General features: G+C 34.4%; 1 protein-coding gene across 8 annotated transcripts in view; it reads left to right on the top strand.

Moving 5' to 3' along the window:
* Positions 1-22,053, top strand: part of DYNC1I2 (dynein cytoplasmic 1 intermediate chain 2) — a 62,116-nt gene that overhangs the window by 34,449 nt on the left and 5,614 nt on the right. For all 8 annotated transcript variants that reach the window (XM_076005654.1, XM_012781928.3, XM_012781933.3 and 5 more), the window contains 8 exons: positions 6,485-6,580; positions 6,777-6,939; positions 7,050-7,149; positions 7,648-7,773; positions 8,666-8,812; positions 9,143-9,256; positions 9,557-9,690; positions 10,589-10,733. In XM_076005654.1, coding sequence (XP_075861769.1) covers positions 6,485-6,580; positions 6,777-6,939; positions 7,050-7,149; positions 7,648-7,773; positions 8,666-8,812; positions 9,143-9,256; positions 9,557-9,690; positions 10,589-10,733 — 1,025 coding nt within the window. The remainder of the gene's footprint in view (positions 1-6,484; positions 6,581-6,776; positions 6,940-7,049; positions 7,150-7,647; positions 7,774-8,665; positions 8,813-9,142; positions 9,257-9,556; positions 9,691-10,588; positions 10,734-22,053) is intronic.

Here is a 22,053-nt window from a genome sequence, read left to right on the forward strand (position 1 = left end):
ATGGGGTCTCGCTCTTGCTCAGGCTGGTTTCGAACTCTGACCTCGAGCAATCCGCCTGCCTCGGCCTCCCAGAGTGATAGGATTACGGGTGTGAGCCACCATGCCCAGCCTACATTGTTAATCTAGTGCCTTATTATATCTTTCTTTAGATTTGTGGTCCTTTTAGTTACAGGTTGAGGCATATAAATGAAGGGGAATGAGAAATGCATCCTGATACTGTGGAGTTATCCTTAGCCTTTGGAACTATTTACAAAAATGAGATAATTTCTTTTCTATATCATTAAATTATTTTTATATCTGGTGCTCTTATATTAAGTTTATTTTCCAAATTTTTTGTAGAGAAAGAAAGAAAGAAAAAGAAGGGAGGGAGAGAGGAGAACCTTGATATTAAGATTTTATTATGAAACACTTTGTGCTTAACTGTTCTTGTGCTTACCCATTATTTTAATATGGTGGTTCCCAAACTTAGCCTGGTCAGTTTCCATTTAAGAGTTCTGTAACAAATTTCAAAACTCACCAAGAAAAAAAATTGGTAAAATCACAGTTGGACTATAACAGATAGCAAATTAAACGTGGATAGGCAGAATAATCTGTGCAGAAGTAATGTGAGTTACCAAATTGAAGGTAAAAATTGGTCTTAGAGTTAACTCTCATCTTTCTTTCATATATTTTTAAAATGGCTGAAGCAACCTGTTCTTTTAAAAAGCAGTTTTTATTCTGCCTTGTTTTTCTTTTTTCCCATTCTAGCCACCTTCTTGCTTTCAAGTTTACTCTCTAACTTGGCAGTACTGTTTCTGAACTGAAGTGCTTTGCTGTCTTAAAGCACCTACTGTGAATGAAATTGACTAGGACCATGTGACCTCAGTCAATTTCCTTCTCCGCAGGTAAAAAGCTTCTCTTGGCAAGAGCCTGGTGCCCACAGATATACTCCTGGAAAAGTTACTTTCTTCCTTTACCTTTAAAAAGTTTAACTCTTTTGAAAATGGCATTATTTTTTCTTGTCCACCTTTTCAGTATGGATTTTTTTGTTGTTATTGTTGCTGTTTTTAGAAAGAAGTGTTTTTAAAGGAGGAACAAATCCTAAAGGTTATCTAATAAGCTTGTTTACATCTGATGAAACTGAGGCTCAGGGAAGTTAATTGATTAGTCTAAATCCACAGCATGAGAGGATGGCTATATCCAGACCTGGCTTTTGATTTCCAATGAAGTACTATTTTCCTTATTCTATTCCACTTTCTTACTGTGGGGGAGTTTATAATTATCTTTGGTATTGGTTTAGTAGCCAGATATTTTTCCTTGATATCTGATTAGCATTTATGATATGTAGAAAATTATTATATATAAATAGCTCTTAATCTTTTTTTTTTGTTTTGTGTTTGAGACTAGGTCTCGCTCTGTCACCCAGGTTAGAGTGCAATGGCGTCATCATAGCTCATTGCAACCTCAAGCTCTTGGGCTCAAGCGATCCTCTTGCCTCAGCCTTATGAGTAGCTGGGACTACAGGCATGTACCAACATGCCTGGCTAATTTTTCAATTTTTTTTTTTTTTTAGAGATGAGGTCTCACTCATGCTCAGGCTGCCCTTGAACTCCTGGCCTCAAGCGATCTTTCCGCCTCAGCCTCCCAAAGTGCTAGGATTACAGGTGTGAACCACCCAGGCCAGCCATCTCTTAATCTTTTGGATGTTAACATTTGGAATCCACACTTCCCCAATAGACCAAATTTGTAGGCATTCTGGTTAATATTACCTTTATCTAAAATGAATATTTTTAAAATTCTGGAATAACACATTTAATAAGTTAGTTTTAACACTCAGAGAACCTGTAAGAATATAAATATAAAGAAAATTGAAGTATTTTTTCTTAATCTTAATTAAAAGACTTTAATCAGCATGTATGAAACCCTGGCCTCAGAAAAATGTAATATTTGATGAAATTGCAATAACAGGGTCTATGTAAATGTTGCCAGTACTGACCAAATAAAATCTAAATTTTATATAAAAAAGACTGTGGCTGGGTGTGGTGGTACACATCTATAGTCCCAGCTACTCCGGAAACAGGCGGGAGTGTTGCTTGAGCCCAGGAGTTCCAGGCCAGCCTAGGCAACATAGTGAGACCTCATCTTTAAAAAAAAAAGACTATGTAGAGAGATAACATCTGTGTTAAAAGAAAGTAAATGGTATAATTCAACTATTAGTCCTTGTTTTCCCCCCAAATTGGCATTACAATTATATTTAAAATATTTCCTGATTAAAAAGTCAGCTACGTATTTTTCCCTTTTTGAAGATCAAATTATTAACAAAACCCAAGTTTTCTTATTCTAGATATTTAAAAAAAGAAAAGGAATGGATTCTATTGATATATTCATGAACCTTTCTCCCAATGAAGATTCTCTTAGATACATATTTGATTTTAAAGAATATGGTAGCAGAAGATGAAATTATGGACAAATAGATTGAAATCAAGTGATTCTAAATGATGCTGATCCAGAAAAGAAAGGGTTATTTTGAAAATAATAAAGGAAAATCATTCTTATCTAACCTGTATTTTTAAACTAATGATTAAAGCTTTTCCCTCTAATGTTCTCACAGATGTTTGTGAAGTTATTCATAAGTTGAATTTATGTAAGTCAAATCGTGTGTTTATATACAACAAATTTCCTGATTTTTAGAACTCATTGTCAACTTCCTTTGTATTATGTATGAATAATCAAACTACCCTTGTAAGTTAGAAATTCTTCATAGGATATTAGATTATTTTAAAATATAATGAATCGATAAATAACAAATGTTTTTCCCAAATAGCAATGCGCTAACAATGGCATTTTTCACTTCATATTGAGAATCATGAAAAGTGATAGATGCATAACTAGCAGTGTTAATTTAGTAAGGATTTTCTAAGATCTTGAATATTACCTTTTAAATGTGTTGTAATATTTTAAAATAATTCAAAGTGTACTTTGTGGCTTATTCTTAGCTTATCTTAAATATCACTTAAATGTACACTTGCTCTGAAGACTCCTTCAGTTTAACAAAAGCCACCCATTTTACAGATGATTTAACTTTGATTAACCTACACCATTGTAACAGATTATTCCGACAACTGGAATTTCATTCTTTGGTGTTATTTCTAGGTGCAGCTTAATTTACAGAATAGCTTTTCTTTCCATCTCACCAAAATACATCACAATTTTGATGTTAACTCAAAGTAAAAATTCAATGGTTCATTAAACCTAGTTTTAGCATTCATTGACAAGAGATTTGTCATTTTAAAAGTAACTGCTACTTTTATCCACTCTTTGCTGCTCAGTTTTATAACCTTAGATTCCCTGTCAGAGAAAGCATGGAGTTAACCACTTAGCATATTGTAATGAATATTCATCAATAAATTGATATGACATGGCAGTCCCATTTTTCAGTCTTCCTGCTCTGTACAGTCTTCCACTTTTTAAATATAGCTTCTCATGTAATAGGGACTAGCTTAGAAAATCTTTAGAACTGTAATTTTATATTTTTGGCCATGTTAATAGTCCTTTAGTAGCTATTGCATTAGTTTATAATAAGAGAAGTATATTTGTTTCAGAGTTACATTTTTTAATCTAATGTTATTGATGTTAGGCATTTTTGCCAAATATTTGAAATATGTAGATAAAAAAGATCAGCTTTATAACAAAAATATTACATTTTACAGTTCTTAACAGTATATCATTTGTTTGCATATTCCTTGAAATTTATTTAGCTTAATCATTTTTATGAAGCTTAAGTACCAATTGTAGTTTTAAAATTTGTTTTTAATCCATGTAGAAAGGGAAGTATGTACATTTGTTCTAAAATAAAAACCTGAGAGCATGTATTTAAATAGTTGATACTTATCATTCCACTACAACTAAAATAATTTGTTTGGACAAGTAGGCATGGCAAATGCTATATAGTAGACAGATATAGATCACTAGCATACTTCATCTACATTTTAAATTTTAAAAGGAAAAGAGTGTCTATAAACAAGATCTTTTCTGTTAAATATGTAGATTATGAGGTCACTTAGCACTAAAGTACTGACCATATGCATTATGACAGGAATTTGACACCTGTCATTGGAAATGGTACTTAGAAGCCGTATAATGCAACAAAGTTAAGGGAGGAGAATAAGATGTGGGTAGGAGGCTGTAATTTATAATTCACCATGCTCAAGTATGACCTGTCCAGAGTGATTTTAGGATTTACATACAGTGAACCCTACTAGTAAACAAAATTGATTAGGATAACTGATAATGTTAGCAGAAAATGAAAAAATATATATTCTCACACTGAATTTTTAATTGAAGTAAATGCCCTGTTATTCTAAAAGTCAACTTTTAAGTTAAATGTAATTACAGTATTTTATTACGTTATACCCGCAGGTGACTTTATGGAAGAATTTCATTCTAATGTTTGAGCAGTACAGTATAGAATTGCCACCAGTTATACTGTTTTCAGATTAATAATTCATTGTAGATGAGAATTCATCTAAAAAGGAATAGTGTCTTTCTGTTTCTCTGTGTGATTATTTTGCCCAAAAAAGCTTTCATTTTTTTTAAGTAGCACAAAAGCTGTAATTGGCATGCTTTGTAAGGAAGTGTCAATGTGCAAGAGAGTGGCGATCACTAAGAATTCTTTTACGTGTTCTTTCCCCTTTGCACCACCGCCTCCTCAGCAGGGTCACTGAGATCACTAGCTTTTCTTGAAATGGCCATTTTCACTGGCAGGTGCATTATACCCTGTATTTTCAGATTGTTTTTCCATTCTGAATGTTTGGCAGGTTGATTGCTCTGGCTGCATTGACGGAGAAAGGGCTGACAAATGCGGTTGGGCTGGTTGAAAAGACAGTGATTACTGTTTTCCTTTGTGGCTGATTGAGGCCCTTGAAAGGAAAAATTTTAACCTTCACCATTTGGTTCAAAAGTATGAGCATATATTGAAATCATTCGTGCCATTTATCCTAGTTCTGTAAACTTGTCAGAACGTAAAAATCGCTCAATTTCAAGTAATGTAGGATTGGCATACGTCATTATCATTTTGATTAAGTTGGAGGTTGTATCATTGTGTGCATTATACAGTGTCATTTAAAGCTTTCTTTCCACAGGTATAGTTATATTTTTATTGCTTATACTATAGAGTTAGAAAGATTTTCATAGCTCTCTAAACCTAACACTATGTGTGTGGCTTGGCAGCTGGTGTGGCCTATAAGCTGCATTTTACTTGCAGGGTAAAGGCTTGTCTGTAGCCCTCCTGGAGTGCGGGTAATTGCACAGGCCCGCCATTGGGGAGAGACACAGGATTGGAAGCAGTCAAGCGGAAGAATGTTATGCCATCCCATTGCCACCTTGTAGCAGAAAGACACAATCCCAGCAGTGCCATCTGTTTGTTGCTATCTAGTCAGCTGGCCTGGCTGCTGGGACCATGACTTGGCAGCTGGTTCCCATCCTTGACCATTCTTTTGTGTACATCGTATGTATGTGTGTTTTAGATAATTTTGAACATGGGTCAGGGAAATGACTATAACTGACAAGTAAAGTCCCCTTATTGAATAGACTCTCATTACTTGAGATGCACTCTGCTGCAGAATGCCTGCTGCCATTCTCTTGTAGACAAATAACACGTGTATTTAGGCAATAAAAATAAGCAGTTTCTTCATAAAAATCCATCTTAGTATGTAGCAAAAGAAAAGGTAGGCAGGATTGTATGTTCTATAACATTTGAAAATAAATGATATTCAGTTAGTTCGTGGTTTGGGGATGTAAGAGATTTAGTCATTTTTTTAAAAGTCTTATAAACATTCTATTTTATCCCAATATATATTTTTATTCAAAGTAAGAAAACATTATTTTTTAAGTGCTTATTGCCACATCATATAACAGTACATAATGAGACTTGCATTTCAAATGACGGAATAGAAAATGTGGTCTTATAGCTATTATCTTTAAAATCTGCCTCTCAAATAGCAACCAGAGAGTTAATGTAAGCCGTCTTTATGCCATATGAAGACCCATTAGACACTGATGGTTTCAGATCACAAGTAAGCAGCCAGCTCTGTAGGCTATTTTAGACATTTGATTTTCCTCATTCTACAGCATTAATGTGTCAGCATGCTATATAAAACTATGCAGGAGTTGCATGTTGTTCTGTCTGGAATGATAATGCTTGCAAGCTTTTAGAGACTTCCATGAGGCCTATCCTAGTTGCTTATATATAATATCTTATTTCAGTTTGTGTAGCTACAGAATTTTGCATGGCTATTGATGAGGTACCACACAGGTATATATAAAAACTAAGAGGTTCCACTTAATTCTTTAAGGTTGTGTTGTTAAAATTCATATTATTTGTACTTGTTCTGTCTTATCAGTGGTTTACTTTTGCTTTTATCTAGGGAGTTGTGATACCTTCTGAATACTATTTCAAAAGTTCTAAGTGATTTTCATAAAAATAATTATCTTTCTATTTTTTCAGATGAAGAGGAGGAAGATGACGTAGTAGCTCCTAAACCACCTATTGAACCTGAAGAAGAGAAAACTTTAAAGAAAGATGAGGAAAACGATAATAAAGGTATCTTAAAGAAATAAACTTTAAAAATTTTTGTTGATTTCTGCTAAGATTTCTTTTATTATTTATGTATTAAAATAGTATAAAATATCCTAATCAGAGAGGCGAATCTGGTTGAAAAGAATAACATTCATTGATCTGAACTGTGGATGTGATTTGACTGACATAAATCAAACTTCAAAAAAAATTTGCTTTCCAGCTCCCCCTCATGAGCTGACTGAAGAAGAAAAGCAACAAATCTTGCACTCTGAGGAATTTTTAAGTTTCTTTGACCATTCTACAAGAATTGTAGAGAGGGCTCTTTCTGAGCAGATTAACATCTTCTTTGACTACAGTGGGAGAGATTTGGAAGACAAAGAAGGGTAATGTTTAATTGCTAAGATTTTAACTTCAGCAATATTAAATTACTTTAAGTAATGTGTGATAAAAGTTATAACACCATCTTTTTTTGGGGTTTGATCTTTTTCCATAGAGAGATTCAAGCAGGTGCTAAACTATCATTAAATCGACAATTTTTTGATGAACGTTGGTCAAAGCATCGAGTTGTTAGTTGTTTGGATTGGTCATCTCAGGTAAAATGTAACAAAATTGGTTGCTCTTAACTCATTTTTAAATTATAATTAGCAAGTAGCTTTAATTATGGGAACTTTGTGTAATTAAATCAATATGTATCATTTTTTAAAAAATGGATGATGGCTGTAATGTTAGCAGATTTATTTTATCTTATGTACTTTGGAAGAAAGGATTAGAAACATTGTGTTTAAAATGTAGGACTTCATTTATGCCACATGCCAGTTTTGCTGATTTCAATTGCTCAGCAAATCCTTTGTATAAAATTTAGACATATTTTAATTAAATGTTTTAATGTAAAAACATTTTAAATAATTAACTGTAGTAACTTAAAATTGTACTAATGTCCCAATGAGCGTAACTCCAGAGATATCTTTCTTGATGAAATGTTAGATATTTGTATTTTCAGAATAATCTGATAAAGACCATTGACTAACTGGGAGCATAAAAGAGTTCCTATTATGCATGGCATTTCTTTTCCACTTGATTGTTCTGAGTAGTATCCAGAGTTACTTGTGGCTTCGTATAACAACAACGAAGATGCTCCTCATGAGCCTGATGGTGTGGCCCTTGTGTGGAATATGAAATACAAAAAAACTACCCCAGAGTATGTGTTTCACTGCCAGGTAAGGTGGTCTTTTAACAGTCTTCCCCAAGTTTAAGAATTCACTGATGAATTTAGACAAGTGCCTTTTTTCTTTTCTTGTCAACATAATGGTTTCATTGGATTGGCATTTATTAAACCACTCCATATTTGCAAACAGATGTTAACAGAAAACTGAAGACTTCTCAGTTCAACATGATCTGCCTTTTGTGGCTTTTCTGACATTTCTTATAATGTTTAATCACACCTAAAGTCCTTTGCAGTTGTGATTTTCTGTTATTGTGATTGATTGTATAAAAGGAATCTTTTATAAAATGTCTTTTCTACAGGGAGTTTCTCAGGAACTTTATTTGTTGAATATACAATCAGATGGTTGGCCCACTGAATTACTTATACATGGCCTGAGGAGTTGGAACTAGATGGTTTTAAGTAGAAACATATGTAGTTGAAGTAGGAAACAGATGCAGATTTTTAAAGTAGATTTAGTAGGCTAGAATTTGCAAGCCTTTTCTGGTTGTATAAGTTAAAATCTTTTAATAATGTCATGATCCTGAATAAACACCTGAATCAAGACTAGCATATACTTTGTCAGATCACTGTCAAAGGCTAATGCAGGACCGGTTATCTTTTTAATACTTATAATCAAATGAAATAGTTTTTTGCTTTCTTTGATAAATTGCTTAAACATATTTATGTAAACAATCATTACATTTGACTTTTAAGCAAAAGAATAGTTTAAAGATACATTTTTATATTTCTGAAACAAAATGAAAACTTTTAATGAACTTATTTGTTTTATAACCTCTAATACCTTGTAATAAAGAAGCAAATGATTTGGATAATAAATTGATTTTTATAGTTTGTCAGGTTTTTTCTATTTGAATCTCAAGTATAAAAATCTTACTTATTTTCAGTCAGCCGTGATGTCTGCTACATTTGCAAAATTTCATCCAAATCTTGTTGTTGGTGGTACATATTCTGGCCAAATTGTGCTTTGGGATAACCGTAGCAATAAAAGAACTCCAGTGCAAAGAACTCCACTGTCAGCTGCTGCACACACAGTAAGTAAATAAGATTATTTCCATTAGACTTCTGTGCTCTTTCACCATTAACTATTTAGTAGTGTCCATCAGAGTAGGCTCAGAATGTGCTTCCTTTGATGAATGAATTTCTCACCATTTAGCATCCAAGAATAAAGGCCTTAGTTCTATATTTTAGAGATGTTTTATCAGAAACTTACCTCCCTTCTGAGATTCTTGTTAATCAACAGAATAGCAACAAACTTCACATTAAAAATAGACTTTTGATATGAAACAGAATACCTGTGATTAGACTAAAACATTTATTTCATTTTTTTGTGAAATAATCTTTGAAAACTTTAATGTCTCTAGCACCCTGTATACTGTGTAAATGTTGTTGGAACACAAAATGCTCACAATCTGATTAGCATCTCTACTGACGGAAAAATTTGTTCATGGAGTCTGGACATGCTTTCCCATCCACAGGTAGGTTGAAGTTGTGAAACTGAAATTTTGAGGCAAATGTTGTTACATTTTAAGTGTGTAGTGTATATACTCCTACTTATGTTTTTCATAAACTATTTTATAATAGTGTTTTCACAGTTTATAAACCTAAACATATGTTAAATATAGTTTGTTGTATATGTATTTTATTTTCAAACCTGCTTCGTTTAATTGAGGTAGGTTTATATAAGTAGTATAGTAAAGGGATTGTTTACAAACCAATTAAAACTAGAAGTTTTTCTACAAAAATTGAAAATTTACAAAATAATTTTTTCCATGTAGGATAGCATGGAGTTGGTTCATAAACAATCAAAGGCAGTGGCTGTGACATCTATGTCCTTCCCTGTTGGAGATGTCAACAACTTTGTTGTTGGGAGTGAAGAAGGTTCTGTGTACACAGCATGCCGCCATGGCAGGTAAACCTAAACTGGGATGTGCAGTAATTTAAAACTCACCCTGAATAATCCCACTGAAACAAATTGCCCCTTATATAAATAGAAATCTGTCCTAGCGCCACCTGTCACTAGCGCCATTCTGTCACTATTTGTGACAGAATATTTGGGTTCAGGCATGTAAAATGAAAACTTAAATACTTTTTTTTAAAAAAAAATCATTGGATTCATGATATGTTCTAGATTTTGTGGGTTGTGGCATATTGTGGCTTTATGTATGTGCATGTACTCAGAGAAGTTAGTGGTAGGGAGGAACATTCAGCAATTACAAATACAATATGCATGTGCCACGTATGACTTTTGAACTTGTAAATAAGATTTTTCAGCTATTTTCCCATTTTGATTTATTTGGAGTCTGAGCTTTAGTTCAGTCCTCCTGATATTTGTACCATAGAGTCACATATACCTTTTAAATTGACTAGTATTTCTCCTGGTGGTCAGTCTGTTTTGAAATTGTCTAGTTGTGCCCTATCACTTGCTTCCTTTAAAAAAAATTGAGTGTCCAGATTTCATCTCAAAGATGGATCACCTTCACTTCAACGCTTTTGATTTAAAAGTAGGCCAGATTGTCTCTCTTACAGGCAGCATCTCATTGTCTCTATTCCGCCACCTCAGATAGAACTTTTGCATTCCTTTGTAAACAGCATGCTGTTTATGGTTCCAAAATGTACTTATTGCTTTACTAGTGTTATCAAATCTGGATAGAATAACACTCAACGTAAGTTATTCTGATACATTATGAGCACAAAGTTAAGTTTGTCAAAATTAAGTCAAGGTCTGAAATATAAACCCTAATAAAATGTGTTTTGTAATCGGTCTATCTATAAGAGCTTTCCCTAACATTTTCACTTTTATGAAATAGCAAAGCTGGAATCAGTGAGATGTTTGAGGGACATCAAGGACCAATCACTGGCATCCACTGTCATGCAGCTGTTGGAGCAGTAGACTTCTCACATCTTTTTGTCACTTCATCATTTGACTGGACAGTAAAACTTTGGACAACTAAGGTATCTAAAATGTAGATGTCTGCTATTTGCTCAGATTTCTGACACAAGGTGGTGCTCTAATACTACATAGGAAAAAAAACATTTTAAATCAGTTAGAATTGTTTACTGATAGATCAAACCTGCTAAGAAGTTATACAAAGCATGAGTGAGCTACTAAATGTAGTTTTCATAAAAATGTGCTAGCAAATATGGTAACCCCACACATAATCAAAGACCAATCTTGCCTCCACTTTAGGCTTTTCAAGCATTGAACTGTTTACCTTGATCTGAGTTGGGGAAAAAGTCCCTGAGTATCTTGCATAGCACCTCATATAGTTGTCATTCAGTCCAGCACAAAAGCTTTGCATTTGCTCTTTGGAGAGCTTTTAGAGGCCTATTCAGAGCTACAGTGGCTCACAGAGCTGATGGAAAATGGAGAAAAGACAGAAACTGATTTACAGTAAGTCCTGTATAATAAGGCTATATACATAGTAAAAACTTCTATCATTAAGAAAAAGGACTGGGTAAAGGCATGGATGCATATATTTTTTGTTATTCTACTTATAAGTAATTTAAATTTGTTTTGGTTTTAATGAACTTCAGTTATTTGAAAAACCCATTTATGTGATAAAGTGCTTCCTAATCCTCCAGCAATTCCAGATAAATGTTACATTGTCCTGTCCTGTTAAAAGTCTCCAGACAAATCCAAGTAGGGAATATTACCTCTTGTGATAGACTCTGTAGTTTCATTTGATCCCAATTCATAACTTAAGTGCCTTAACTTTGCTATCTAGTTTTTCTGTAGTATTACATGTGGCTGATAAAACTCAGTGTATCAGATTCCATATAAATTAAGTTAAATTTTAATTTTTTTTTTCCTGGTTCCATCTTTCTTATCCTGAATGTTGACTTTTTAAATAATTGCTCATGAGACAAAATTTAGAGACCTTCTTTGGTTCAGTTTCTTTGAGAAAACTGAGTGATTTTAACAGATGTTCTTTATTATTATAGTGAGCTCCTATTTATTTATCAATTGCTGGCCTTAGAAATCTGGGGTGAACTTACTGTTCACTCTGTTCTTTCTTGGTGCTTGTTTTCTGTCTAATAATGAAGTGGGTTAGAAAACTCTGCTTCTAAAAGCTTGCCTTTTAAAATTGAGTGTTTTCAGGTTTGGCATTAGCAGATATAAAAAAGTGCATAATACTGTGCCCAGGTATGATAGGCACTTACCAATGGTCAGTTCCTCTTTTTCCTCATAATAGGGATCTTACAGCCTGAATGCATTTAATAAATCACCTGTTTCTTTTCTTGGATTGTTACTGAATTTTTGTTCTTTGAATGAAACTTACACAGTGAGAAATGGTAGAGGAAGAAGATTCTCATAACCCACAAGCAAAGAAAGGCATAATCTAGCTAGTACAGGTTGAGCATCCCTAATCAGAAATCTGAAGTGCTCCAAAATCCAAAACTTTCTGAGCACCACCATGACACTCACAGGAAATGTTCACTGTAGGATGGAATGGCAGGCATCCTGCACTGGTTGGGTTTCCTCTTTGTGCTCTGACTACCAGTGACCCTGAACTGGAATAAGCAAGTTGGAAAATGAATGAATGAATGAATACGAATTACTGTAAAACAAAAATCTGTAGGCCAGGAGCAGTGGCTCATACCTGTAATCCTAGCACTCTGGGAGGCTGAGGCAGGCGGATCATTTGAGCTCAGGAGTTCAAGACCAGCCTGAGCAAGAGCGAGATTCCGTCTTTACTAAAAACAGAAAGAAATTAGCTGGACAATGAAAAATATATAGAAAAAATTAGCAGGGCATGGTGGCACATGCCTATAGTCCCAGCTACTCGGAGGCTGAGGAGGGAGGATTGATTGAGCCAAGGAGTTTGAGGTTGCTGTGAGCTAGGCTGACGCCCACAGCACTCTAGCTCAGGCAACAGAGTGAGACTCTGTGTCAAAAAAAAAAAAATTGTAAAGTATACAGTCATACAAATGTACAATAATAAATGATGCTATTTGAAAGTACTCAGTGAGCACACCATATTTGTTTTGTTTTGGAACTGCTTGGTGATAAGGAGTGTTCTTTATAATTTTCGCCTTGCAAACATGCATTTCTTGATTTAACTCACCACCTCTACAACCACTGTCACTCTGGTTCACCAAAAATTGGGTAAATAATTATCTTACTTGTTCTTATTAATCTTTCTTAAATGTATGTATAGCTCATATTTATTTCGTGTTTAATATTGGGAGTGTTTTGGATCATTATTTAGAAGTTTGGTGATGTTCTTGTGATCAGAAATATGCTGTAGGAACTTAACTCTTGTTTATATCAATTAGCCTATGGTAAATGAGTTTGTTATATGTTGTTTCACTTAACATCATACGTAAGAGATAGTCTAAGAATATATCAATGATATCAAGTGAGGGCTTATTGTATTCCAAAATCCAAAACACTTCTGCTCCTAAGAATTTTAGACCAACACTTTTGGTCCTAAAACCAAAGCAAGATACAGAATTGGAAAGATGAAGCCAACTATTCCTCTGTAGGTGTCAAATAGCCATATCAGTTGTTAGATTTCTGGATATGTTTTCATCTTAGTAGCTCTATATATAGTCAGAGAAGACACTATGTCTTTACATTTTTGTTAGATTGTTGGCCAGCTTCCTTTTTGGGGGATTGAAAAGAATCTTAATCTGTTTGTAGATTTTTAAAAAAATTAGAACAAGCTTAGAACATCAGTTTGCCAGCTTCCTTTTGGCTTTAAATTTGAAGCTTCTATCCTTAAATACATTTAACATCAGGATTTGGGAATGAAGAATTCATCTTGCCTAATTAAGAACAAAACTCTTATCTGTGATAGCAGACTGATTGATACTTGCTTTTGTGATACTATACAAGTAGTTGATTAGTGATTGATATTTTTGTTCTTGTATTTTACTGTATTTCAACATAGAATTGCCTTCTGAATTAAGAATCACAGGTGGACATATATCTTTTCTTGCTAATTAGGCTAGGCACTGCTTCCTTCCTTGAGGGTTATATAGAAAGACTCATTTATTCATTCAACTGTGATACATGCCTCTCCCCTACCCACCCAACACACCTCCAAAGTTAGTAGTCAAAGGATGAGCCAGCATGGAGTGTTTTTATACTTGCCCAAGGATCCTCTAAAATTTATCAGAAGAATACCCTTTATTCTAACTGTTCTACACACAAATAATTTTACTCTATGAAAGGCAGAGCAGCAGCAATCTGCTGAGTAAATATTTTTATATTTGGCAATGTCATGGGTCCCAGTGTCATTGCTTCAATCTTGAATTTATACTTCCTATTTAATTACGTTGCTGGTATTTATTTCTGCTTTGCTGAAAAATTTGATAGAGCCTCTGTGCTGTAATAATGACTAATAGGCAGTGTTAATGAATAATAAATGGTAATGAATAATAGACAATGTTTTTAAATCTCTTTTAAAACATTGTTCTAATTTTATTTTAAGCTTTTTAAGCCAGTATCTTTACATTTATGAATTTAACAGACTTTAAATGTTTTGCTTTTTTCTACCTATACTTTTTAATTACTTCTGATTCTGGGAATTGAGTCTCCATAAACTGAAAAAATGAATCATTAGATATTGTTGTACCTTTATGTCCTTTAAGATCTGCCTCTGCCCCAACAGCAAAACAGGACTCCTTCTTTTTCTCCCTTTCAATAAGTCCTCTAAAAATCCCTGGAAATATCAGTTTGGCATTACCTCAAATTTAAAGTAATCTACTTCACGGCCAGGCATGGTGCTGTAACCCTAGCACTTTGGGAGGCTGAGGCGGGAAGATCACATGAGCCCAGGAGTTCGAGACCAGCCTGGGCAACATAGCAAGACCCTGTCTCTACAGAAAATTTTAAAACTTAGCCAGGCATGGTGGCATGCACCTTTAATCCCAGCTACTCAGGAAATTGAGGTGGAAGTATCCTTTGCACCCAGGAGTTCAAGGCTGAGGTGAGCTTATGATTGCACCACTGTACTCCAGCCTGGGTGACATGAGCAAGACCCTGTCTGAAAAAAAAAAAAAAAGTAATCTACCATGTTTCCCTGAAAATATGACATTTATTTTTCCTCAAGAAGACACCGTAGGGCTTATTTTCAGGGGATGTGTTATTTTCCCCTCAAAGCCTCAGCTTGCAGCACGCACAGGATGGCCGGGACCTGACAAGGGCAGCCAACCTGTTGGTGGGGCTGCCTGCACCTTTCCGGTCACCTCTGGGATAGTAGCTGTCATGATGGGGCAGATGAGAAGGACTGCTCGTCTTCTTTACCACTCCATGATGAAATGCATGGGTTGTGCTGATACGCTGCATAGCCATGCCCATCACTAGGTCTTATTTTCGGGGTAGGGCTTCTATTGTGCAAATGCTTAGAAATCCTGCTAGGGCTTATTTTATGGGTAGGTCTTATTTTCAGGGAAACACGGTAGTTCTGTAGCCATCTTCTAATCTTTGCCTTGACAGGAATTTATAATAGTATTATGCAGTTACAGAGTTCTGGCTCATCAGTTGTTTTCATTACTTTATTGAATTCAACTATTTTTAGTATAGGTTGCACATCCAAAAATCTGAAATCCGAAATGCTCTAAAATCCAAACTTTTTGCATGCTGACATGACACTAAAGAAAATGCTCATTGAAGTATTTCAAATTTCTGATGTTCAGATTAGGGATGCTCAACTGTAAGTATAATGCAAATATTCCAAAATCCGAAAAAATTTGAAATCTGAAACACTTTGGTCCCAAGCATTTCCAATAAGGGATACTCAACCTATATAGAAGATAAACAAAAATAGATTTCCCACATATTGAAGTTTAAACGAGCCAAGACATTGCTTCTAATATATTTGAATCTCTTACTATCTCAAGATACCAAATTTAAAATTCACAACATAAGACTTCAGCAGGTCTGAAAACTGATAGAATATATGAGGAAGGAAAGCTTTTCTACAGGGTAACCTGAAGATTCTAGAAGAGCTTGATTAGGGGTAGATCTGGTAAGTTTGCTTAATGTGCTACCACATTTATCCATATTTATTACAGATTACTCTTAAAATATAAGAATTCTTTATTTGGGGGACAAGATGTTTTAATGTATGTACAAACACCTATCAGAACCATATTTACATAAAGTGATGCCGTGAAGATTGTTAATGTGATACTTTCTTGGAATAGGTAGTTTTTGGACTTTTGTAGCCCATACACACCTTGACATTTTTCATAATCTCTGATGTGTCAAATCCCCTCTTTATCTTAATATATATAACTTATCTTAATATATATAACTCTATATAACTCAGAGGGAACCAGCATTAAAACAGAGTTAGAAGATCCTACTAATGCTTAGAATAACAGCTATGCACAACTATTAGACAGGTTAAAATGAAAAAGTGCTTTGAAGTTGGGGTATTCTTGGGGGAAGGCTGAATGATGATCCAAACCCACTCCTACAAAGCAGCATTTACCTCAGTAACTTGCTGCTGGCCAGTGTCCAGCCTCTCCTTTGCATATTCAGAAATTCAACTTTGTCAGTCTACTAGAATTGATTAGACAAGGAAAGCTGACTGGTACTAACAGGCTCCTAAGACATAATACATTGGAGAATGTCAATTTATTAATTTGCAATGAGAAACATAACTGCCAAAAGGTCCAGATACTCATGTTGGCCTACAGCTTATTGTTTCTCTGTAGACAATCCACATGGGAAGCCAAATTATAATCACAAAATTGCTTATTGAACAAAGAATTAGAACAAAAAAAAAGTTTTATAATTTGAACATTTAATGGCATCAAGCTAAGATAGCCTGATTCATTCATCTTCAAATAGAGATAGCCTTGCCATGGGGTAGTCATTCTCAAAATCCATTGGTTGAGACTCCCTCTTTCCTAGACAATGCTTGAGTGGGTACTGTCTTCATTTTTCTTATAAGACTTTGCTTCTTTGTATCTCCATTTTAATAGACACATTCCTTCTCAAAAAGTATTTTTAGCCAGGTTATATAAGAAGGTATTTCTGACCTTGGTATACATTTCCTTTTAAAGAGAATCTGTTTTTCTTCTGATCCAAGTTGAGGACGTATTTATTTCCCATTTCTCTGGGGAGCCATCTCACTGTTATCTTCATGTATTTACCATAGGAACTCTCTTTGTTATTAATCTAGAACTCCCCAGTCACCCCAGCTTTGAAAAAGAATCTGTTATCAGTTTCCTAGGGTTGCCATAACAAATTATCTCACTGGGTGACTGAAAACAACAGAAATTGGCCGGGTACAGTGGCTCAAGCCTATAATCCTAGCACTTTGGGAAGCTGAGGTAGAAGGATCTCTTGAGACCAGGAGTTTGAGACTAGCCTGAGCAACACAGGGAGACCCCATCTCTACAAAAAACAGAAAAATTAGCCAGGCATAGGGGCACGTGCCAGTAGTCCTACCTACTCAGGAAACTAAGACGGGAGGATCGCTTAAGCCCAGGAGTTTGAGGTTGCAGTATATGATGACACCACTGCACTCCAGCCTGGGCAACAGAGCACGACCCTGTCTCAAAACAAAACAAAACATGAAGACACCCAGAAATTTATTCCTTCACAGTTCTGGAAGCCAGAAGTAAAAAATCAAGGTGTTTTCAGGCTGATTACTTTTGGAGGCTCTGAGGGAGAATGTTTCATGCTTCTCTCTTAGCTTCTGGTGGTTGCTAGCAATCCTTGGTGTTCTTTGGCTTGCACCTACATCACTCCAATCTTTGCCTCTGTCATCAAATGACATTTTACCTGTTTATCTCTGTGTCCAATTTTTCTCTTTTTTTAAGGACACAAATCATGCTAGATTTAGGACCCATGCTAATGCAGTATGGCCTCATCTTGATTACAACTGCAAAGACTCTATTTTCTGGTGGACATGAATCTGGGGGGACGCTATTACCCAGTGTATAACCTTAAAGAGCTTAGAAAAGAATATGACCATCTCTTGACTATGCAATGTTTATTCTCACCACTGTACCAGAATGAGCCATTTTTGCTTATTGAAATATTTATTCAAAGAGGCCCTTTGTTTTGATTTATTCTTTGGCAAATATATTTAGCAAATTATTTATGTGTAAGAAATATGGAGGTTCAGAGACCTGTAGACATTAGAATCACCTGGGCAATTTTTAAAATTTTCAGTACCCACTTGGCACGCCAGACCAATTAAGTCAGACTATGTAAGGGGGATACCCAGGTAACAGCATATGTTTTAAAATTCTCCTCTAGGTAATTACAATATACATTCAAGGTTCAGAACCACTTATACAAAGGCTTTGTTTTATAAGTAAGGAAATAGGGGCTTAAAATAGTGAAGTGACTTTTCCAAAGCCTTAAAACTAGTACCGGCAAGCCTAAGATAAGAGTCTAGGTCCTGCATCCCTCTTTAACTCTTCCGTGGTATCTCTCTGCCATTTAGGCAGACGTGTTCTTCAAAGAAAAAATATTACTTTAAAAAAATACTTAAATGATCTATTATTATTTGGGATTTTAATTTGCAGTGTCATATACAAAATATATTATGAAACAGTATTGGATGTTAAATGTATGCTTTCATTTCTCTTTGAGGAAAAAATATTACTCCTTAGATGACTATTTTTTTTAATTAAATGTGAAAAAATGTATAAATGATCTATAATCACATTTTTAAAATTTGGGAACGTGTTGCCATTTTGTTTTTTTATTTTATTTTTTGAGACACTCTGTCACCCAGGCTAGAGTACAGTGGAGTCATCATAGCTCACTGCAACCTCAAACTCCTAGGTTCAAGCAATCCTCCCAAAGTGCTAGGATTATAGGCATGAGCCAATGCACCTGGCCATGTATTTTTCTTTTTATTATAATCATTTACCTAGTTATATAATGCATCTTGCTTTTGTTTCTGGCCACATATTCCACTGAGTAGATGAAATATTTTAACCATTTCCTGAGACATTTAGCAATCTTTTTCTTTTATATTATAATAAGTTTTAATCTAATTTACATGTAGCTTTTTCATATTTTATATCTTATAAAAATGGAATTGTGGAGTGTGTACTCATTTGTGTCTGGTTCCATTTGCTCAATGTTATGTATGTGAGATCCATTCATATTGTTGAGTATTATAGATTGTCCATTCTCTCTGCTTTATACTATTCCATTGTGTAGAAATACCATAATTTATCCATTCTACTGCTAATGATATTTGCGTTAATTCTAGTTTGGGGCTATTACAAATAGTGTGGCTGTGAGCATAGTTATAGGTGCCTTTTGATGGACATAGGTACTCATTTTAAGTTGGTATATACCTATAAGTAGAATTACGTTGTCATACAATACGAATACATTCAGTTTTAGTAGATACTGTCAAGCCGTTTTCTAAAGTGACTTTGCCAGTTTATAACCCACAAATAGCATATGCAGGTTCCTATTGCTCTGCATCATTGTTAACACTTGGGATTTTCTTTTCTTCTTTTTTTTTTTTTCATTTTAACCATTTCAATGTATGGTGTTGCATTGTGTGGCCATTTTAATTTGCATCGTCTTCAGGCTAATGAAGTTATGCACCTTTCCATGTGTTTACTGACCATTTTGTGAAGTGCCTATTAAGTCTTTGTCCTGTGTTTCTATTGGTAACCCCTTTAGAAGATTATGTAGACCAATAAACATTTTATTGAGTCAGCAGTATGAACATGACTGTGAACAATTTTTGTTTTAAGTGTTTGATGGGAGGCCATCAAATTGCCTGAAAATGGAGTGTTCTTTAAGGAATACACTATCACCTCAGGAGTCATAGACCTTAGTACAGTGGTTCTTAATCATTGGTATGCTTCAGAATTACTAGTGGAGCAACACCAGAAATACTGATGAAGAGCGTCTGGGCTGGGCCCTGCATCTGTTTTCTTCAGAAGGTCTGCAGATGATCATAGTGCACATCCTAAGTTAATTAAACCACTACCTCAGAGTGAAACTTCATTGGCATTGTTATCAGGGAGAGTGACAGGTAAATAACAATCTCAAAAGAAAAAAACTCTTAGTTTCTATGTTTAGCTTAGTTTTAAGTTTTGTTAAAATTTTGTTTTTTTAATTAAAAACAAACATTTTTGGCTATTAAGATCAATGCTGTAGATATTTACCATCATATCTGAAAATTTTAAATTTACAGTTTAAAACTTGTTATTATGGAAAATCCAAATAAATACAAAAGCAGAGGGACTAGTATAATGAAGCCATTGTATCCATTACCTAGTTACCACAATTATCAACACATGACCAGTCTTGTCTATACTCACCCCTGGATTATTTTAAATAAAGCTGAGACATATCATTTTATCTATGTTCAGTATATATCTCTAAAAGATACAGTATTTTTTTAAAGGAGATTTTATCATTATTACACCCTCAAAATGAACAATGATTCCTTAATTTCATCAAATGGCCAATGTGGTTTTTTAGTTTGGTTTTGTTTGTTTGTTTTTTTGTTTTTTTACTATTTTTTATTTGAAGCAGGATCCAAATGCGGTTCATACATTTGTGATTGATGTGTTTTTTAAGCCCCTCTCTTAAAGTAGGGTTTCCTTCCTTCTTTTTTCTTGCCCTTTTGTTCTTGAAGACGAAACCGGGTGGGTTTCTGTACAATTGGTCCTAGAGTTTCTCACAGTCTGGATTTTGCATTTCTGTGTATCACTCATATTAATGTATGTAGTTGTAGATTGTTTGTATTTCCATAAAGAGAAATTTACTCTCATGAATCAGTTGGTTGGTTATCTACCAGATATTATGTTGATGTCTTTTCAGTCATCTGAAGATTATTCTACATTAGATTGCTCAGAAGGTGCTTATGGGTATGTTATTCCCATATTCACAAGAGTATGTGGTTATGAAGGTTAGTTTGGTTGTATATAAAATCCATGACTTACATTTCCTTTCTTTGCATACCTTAAATATGTTAGTTACTCTGTTGTCTTCTGACCAAAAGCATTGCTGTCTAAAAGTCTGATGACAATCTGATTTTCTTTCCCTGTGACTTGGTCTTTTTAAAAAACTTGGGTGATCAAATGATTTTTTTTCCTTTTCATTAAAGGATCAGTTTTTCTAGATACCCTTTAAATATGTAGTTCCAAGCTGTCTTTTATTTTAGAGAGTTCTTTTGAATTATTTTTGGTATTTGTTCTGTATTATTACTTTAGTCTTCCTCTTCAGGACCCACCATTTAGATATGTCTTTACTGCTCTTGTGTGTCACTTTTTAAACATTTACTTTATCAATTCTTCTTTTTTTTTTTAAATAAGTATTCTTGAGCTCCATATGCCATAAAATTTACCCTTTTAATGTGTACAAGTCAGTGGTTCTTAATGTATTCACAGAGGTATGCTCTATCACCAGTATCTAACTATAGAACATTTTCAAATTTCAGAAAGAAACCTTTTACCCATTAACAGTCCTTCCTCATTTCCCTTTCCACAGTTCCTGGAAACCACTAATCAGTTTACTTTCTACCTCTATGGATTGGCCTGTTATGGACAGTTCATAGACATTTCATGGAATCATTCAACGTGTATACTGGCTTCTTTCACTTGGCAAAATGTTTTCAAGCATCATCATTTCATATCAATACTTCATGTATCAATTTGTCTTCCTTTTTGTAGCTGAATATTATTCAATTGTATAATAATTGTAATTGTTAATGGTAATTGTTCATTTACCAGTTGATGAACATTTGAGTTGTTTCTACTTTTTGACTATTACGAATAATGCTGCTACGAACACTCATATGTTTTTATTTCTCTCGGGTATTTACCTAGAAATGGAATTGTTGGGTCATATGATAACTAATTAGCATTTTGAGGAACTGCTAGAGTGTTTTTCAAAGTGGCAGCACCATTTTACATTCCCACCAGTAAGGTATGAGGGTTCTGATTTCTCATATTCTCACCAACATTTGTTATTTTCTGTCTCCTTAATTCTAGCCATCCTAGTGATATGAAGTGATATCTCATTGTGATTTTGATTTGCCTTCCTCTCATGACTAATGATCCTGAGTATCTTTTCTTGTACTTAATTGGCTATTGTAAGAGTTCTGGGTCTAAGTCACTTATGAGATATATGGTTTGTAAATATTTTTTCCCAGTATAAGTTGTCTTTTCACTTTCTTGATGGTATGGTTTGAAGCACAAAATTATTTAATTTTGACATAGTCCAGTTTATCTACTTTTTCTTTTGTCCTTTGGCTTCATATCTAAGAAACTATTTGTCAGGTTCAAGGTCATGTAGACTTTTATGCTTCTAAGAGTTTTG

The sequence above is a fragment of the Microcebus murinus genome, chromosome 8, assembly GCF_040939455.1.
Source record: "Microcebus murinus isolate Inina chromosome 8, M.murinus_Inina_mat1.0, whole genome shotgun sequence".
Classification (NCBI taxonomy): Eukaryota; Metazoa; Chordata; class Mammalia; order Primates; family Cheirogaleidae; genus Microcebus; species Microcebus murinus.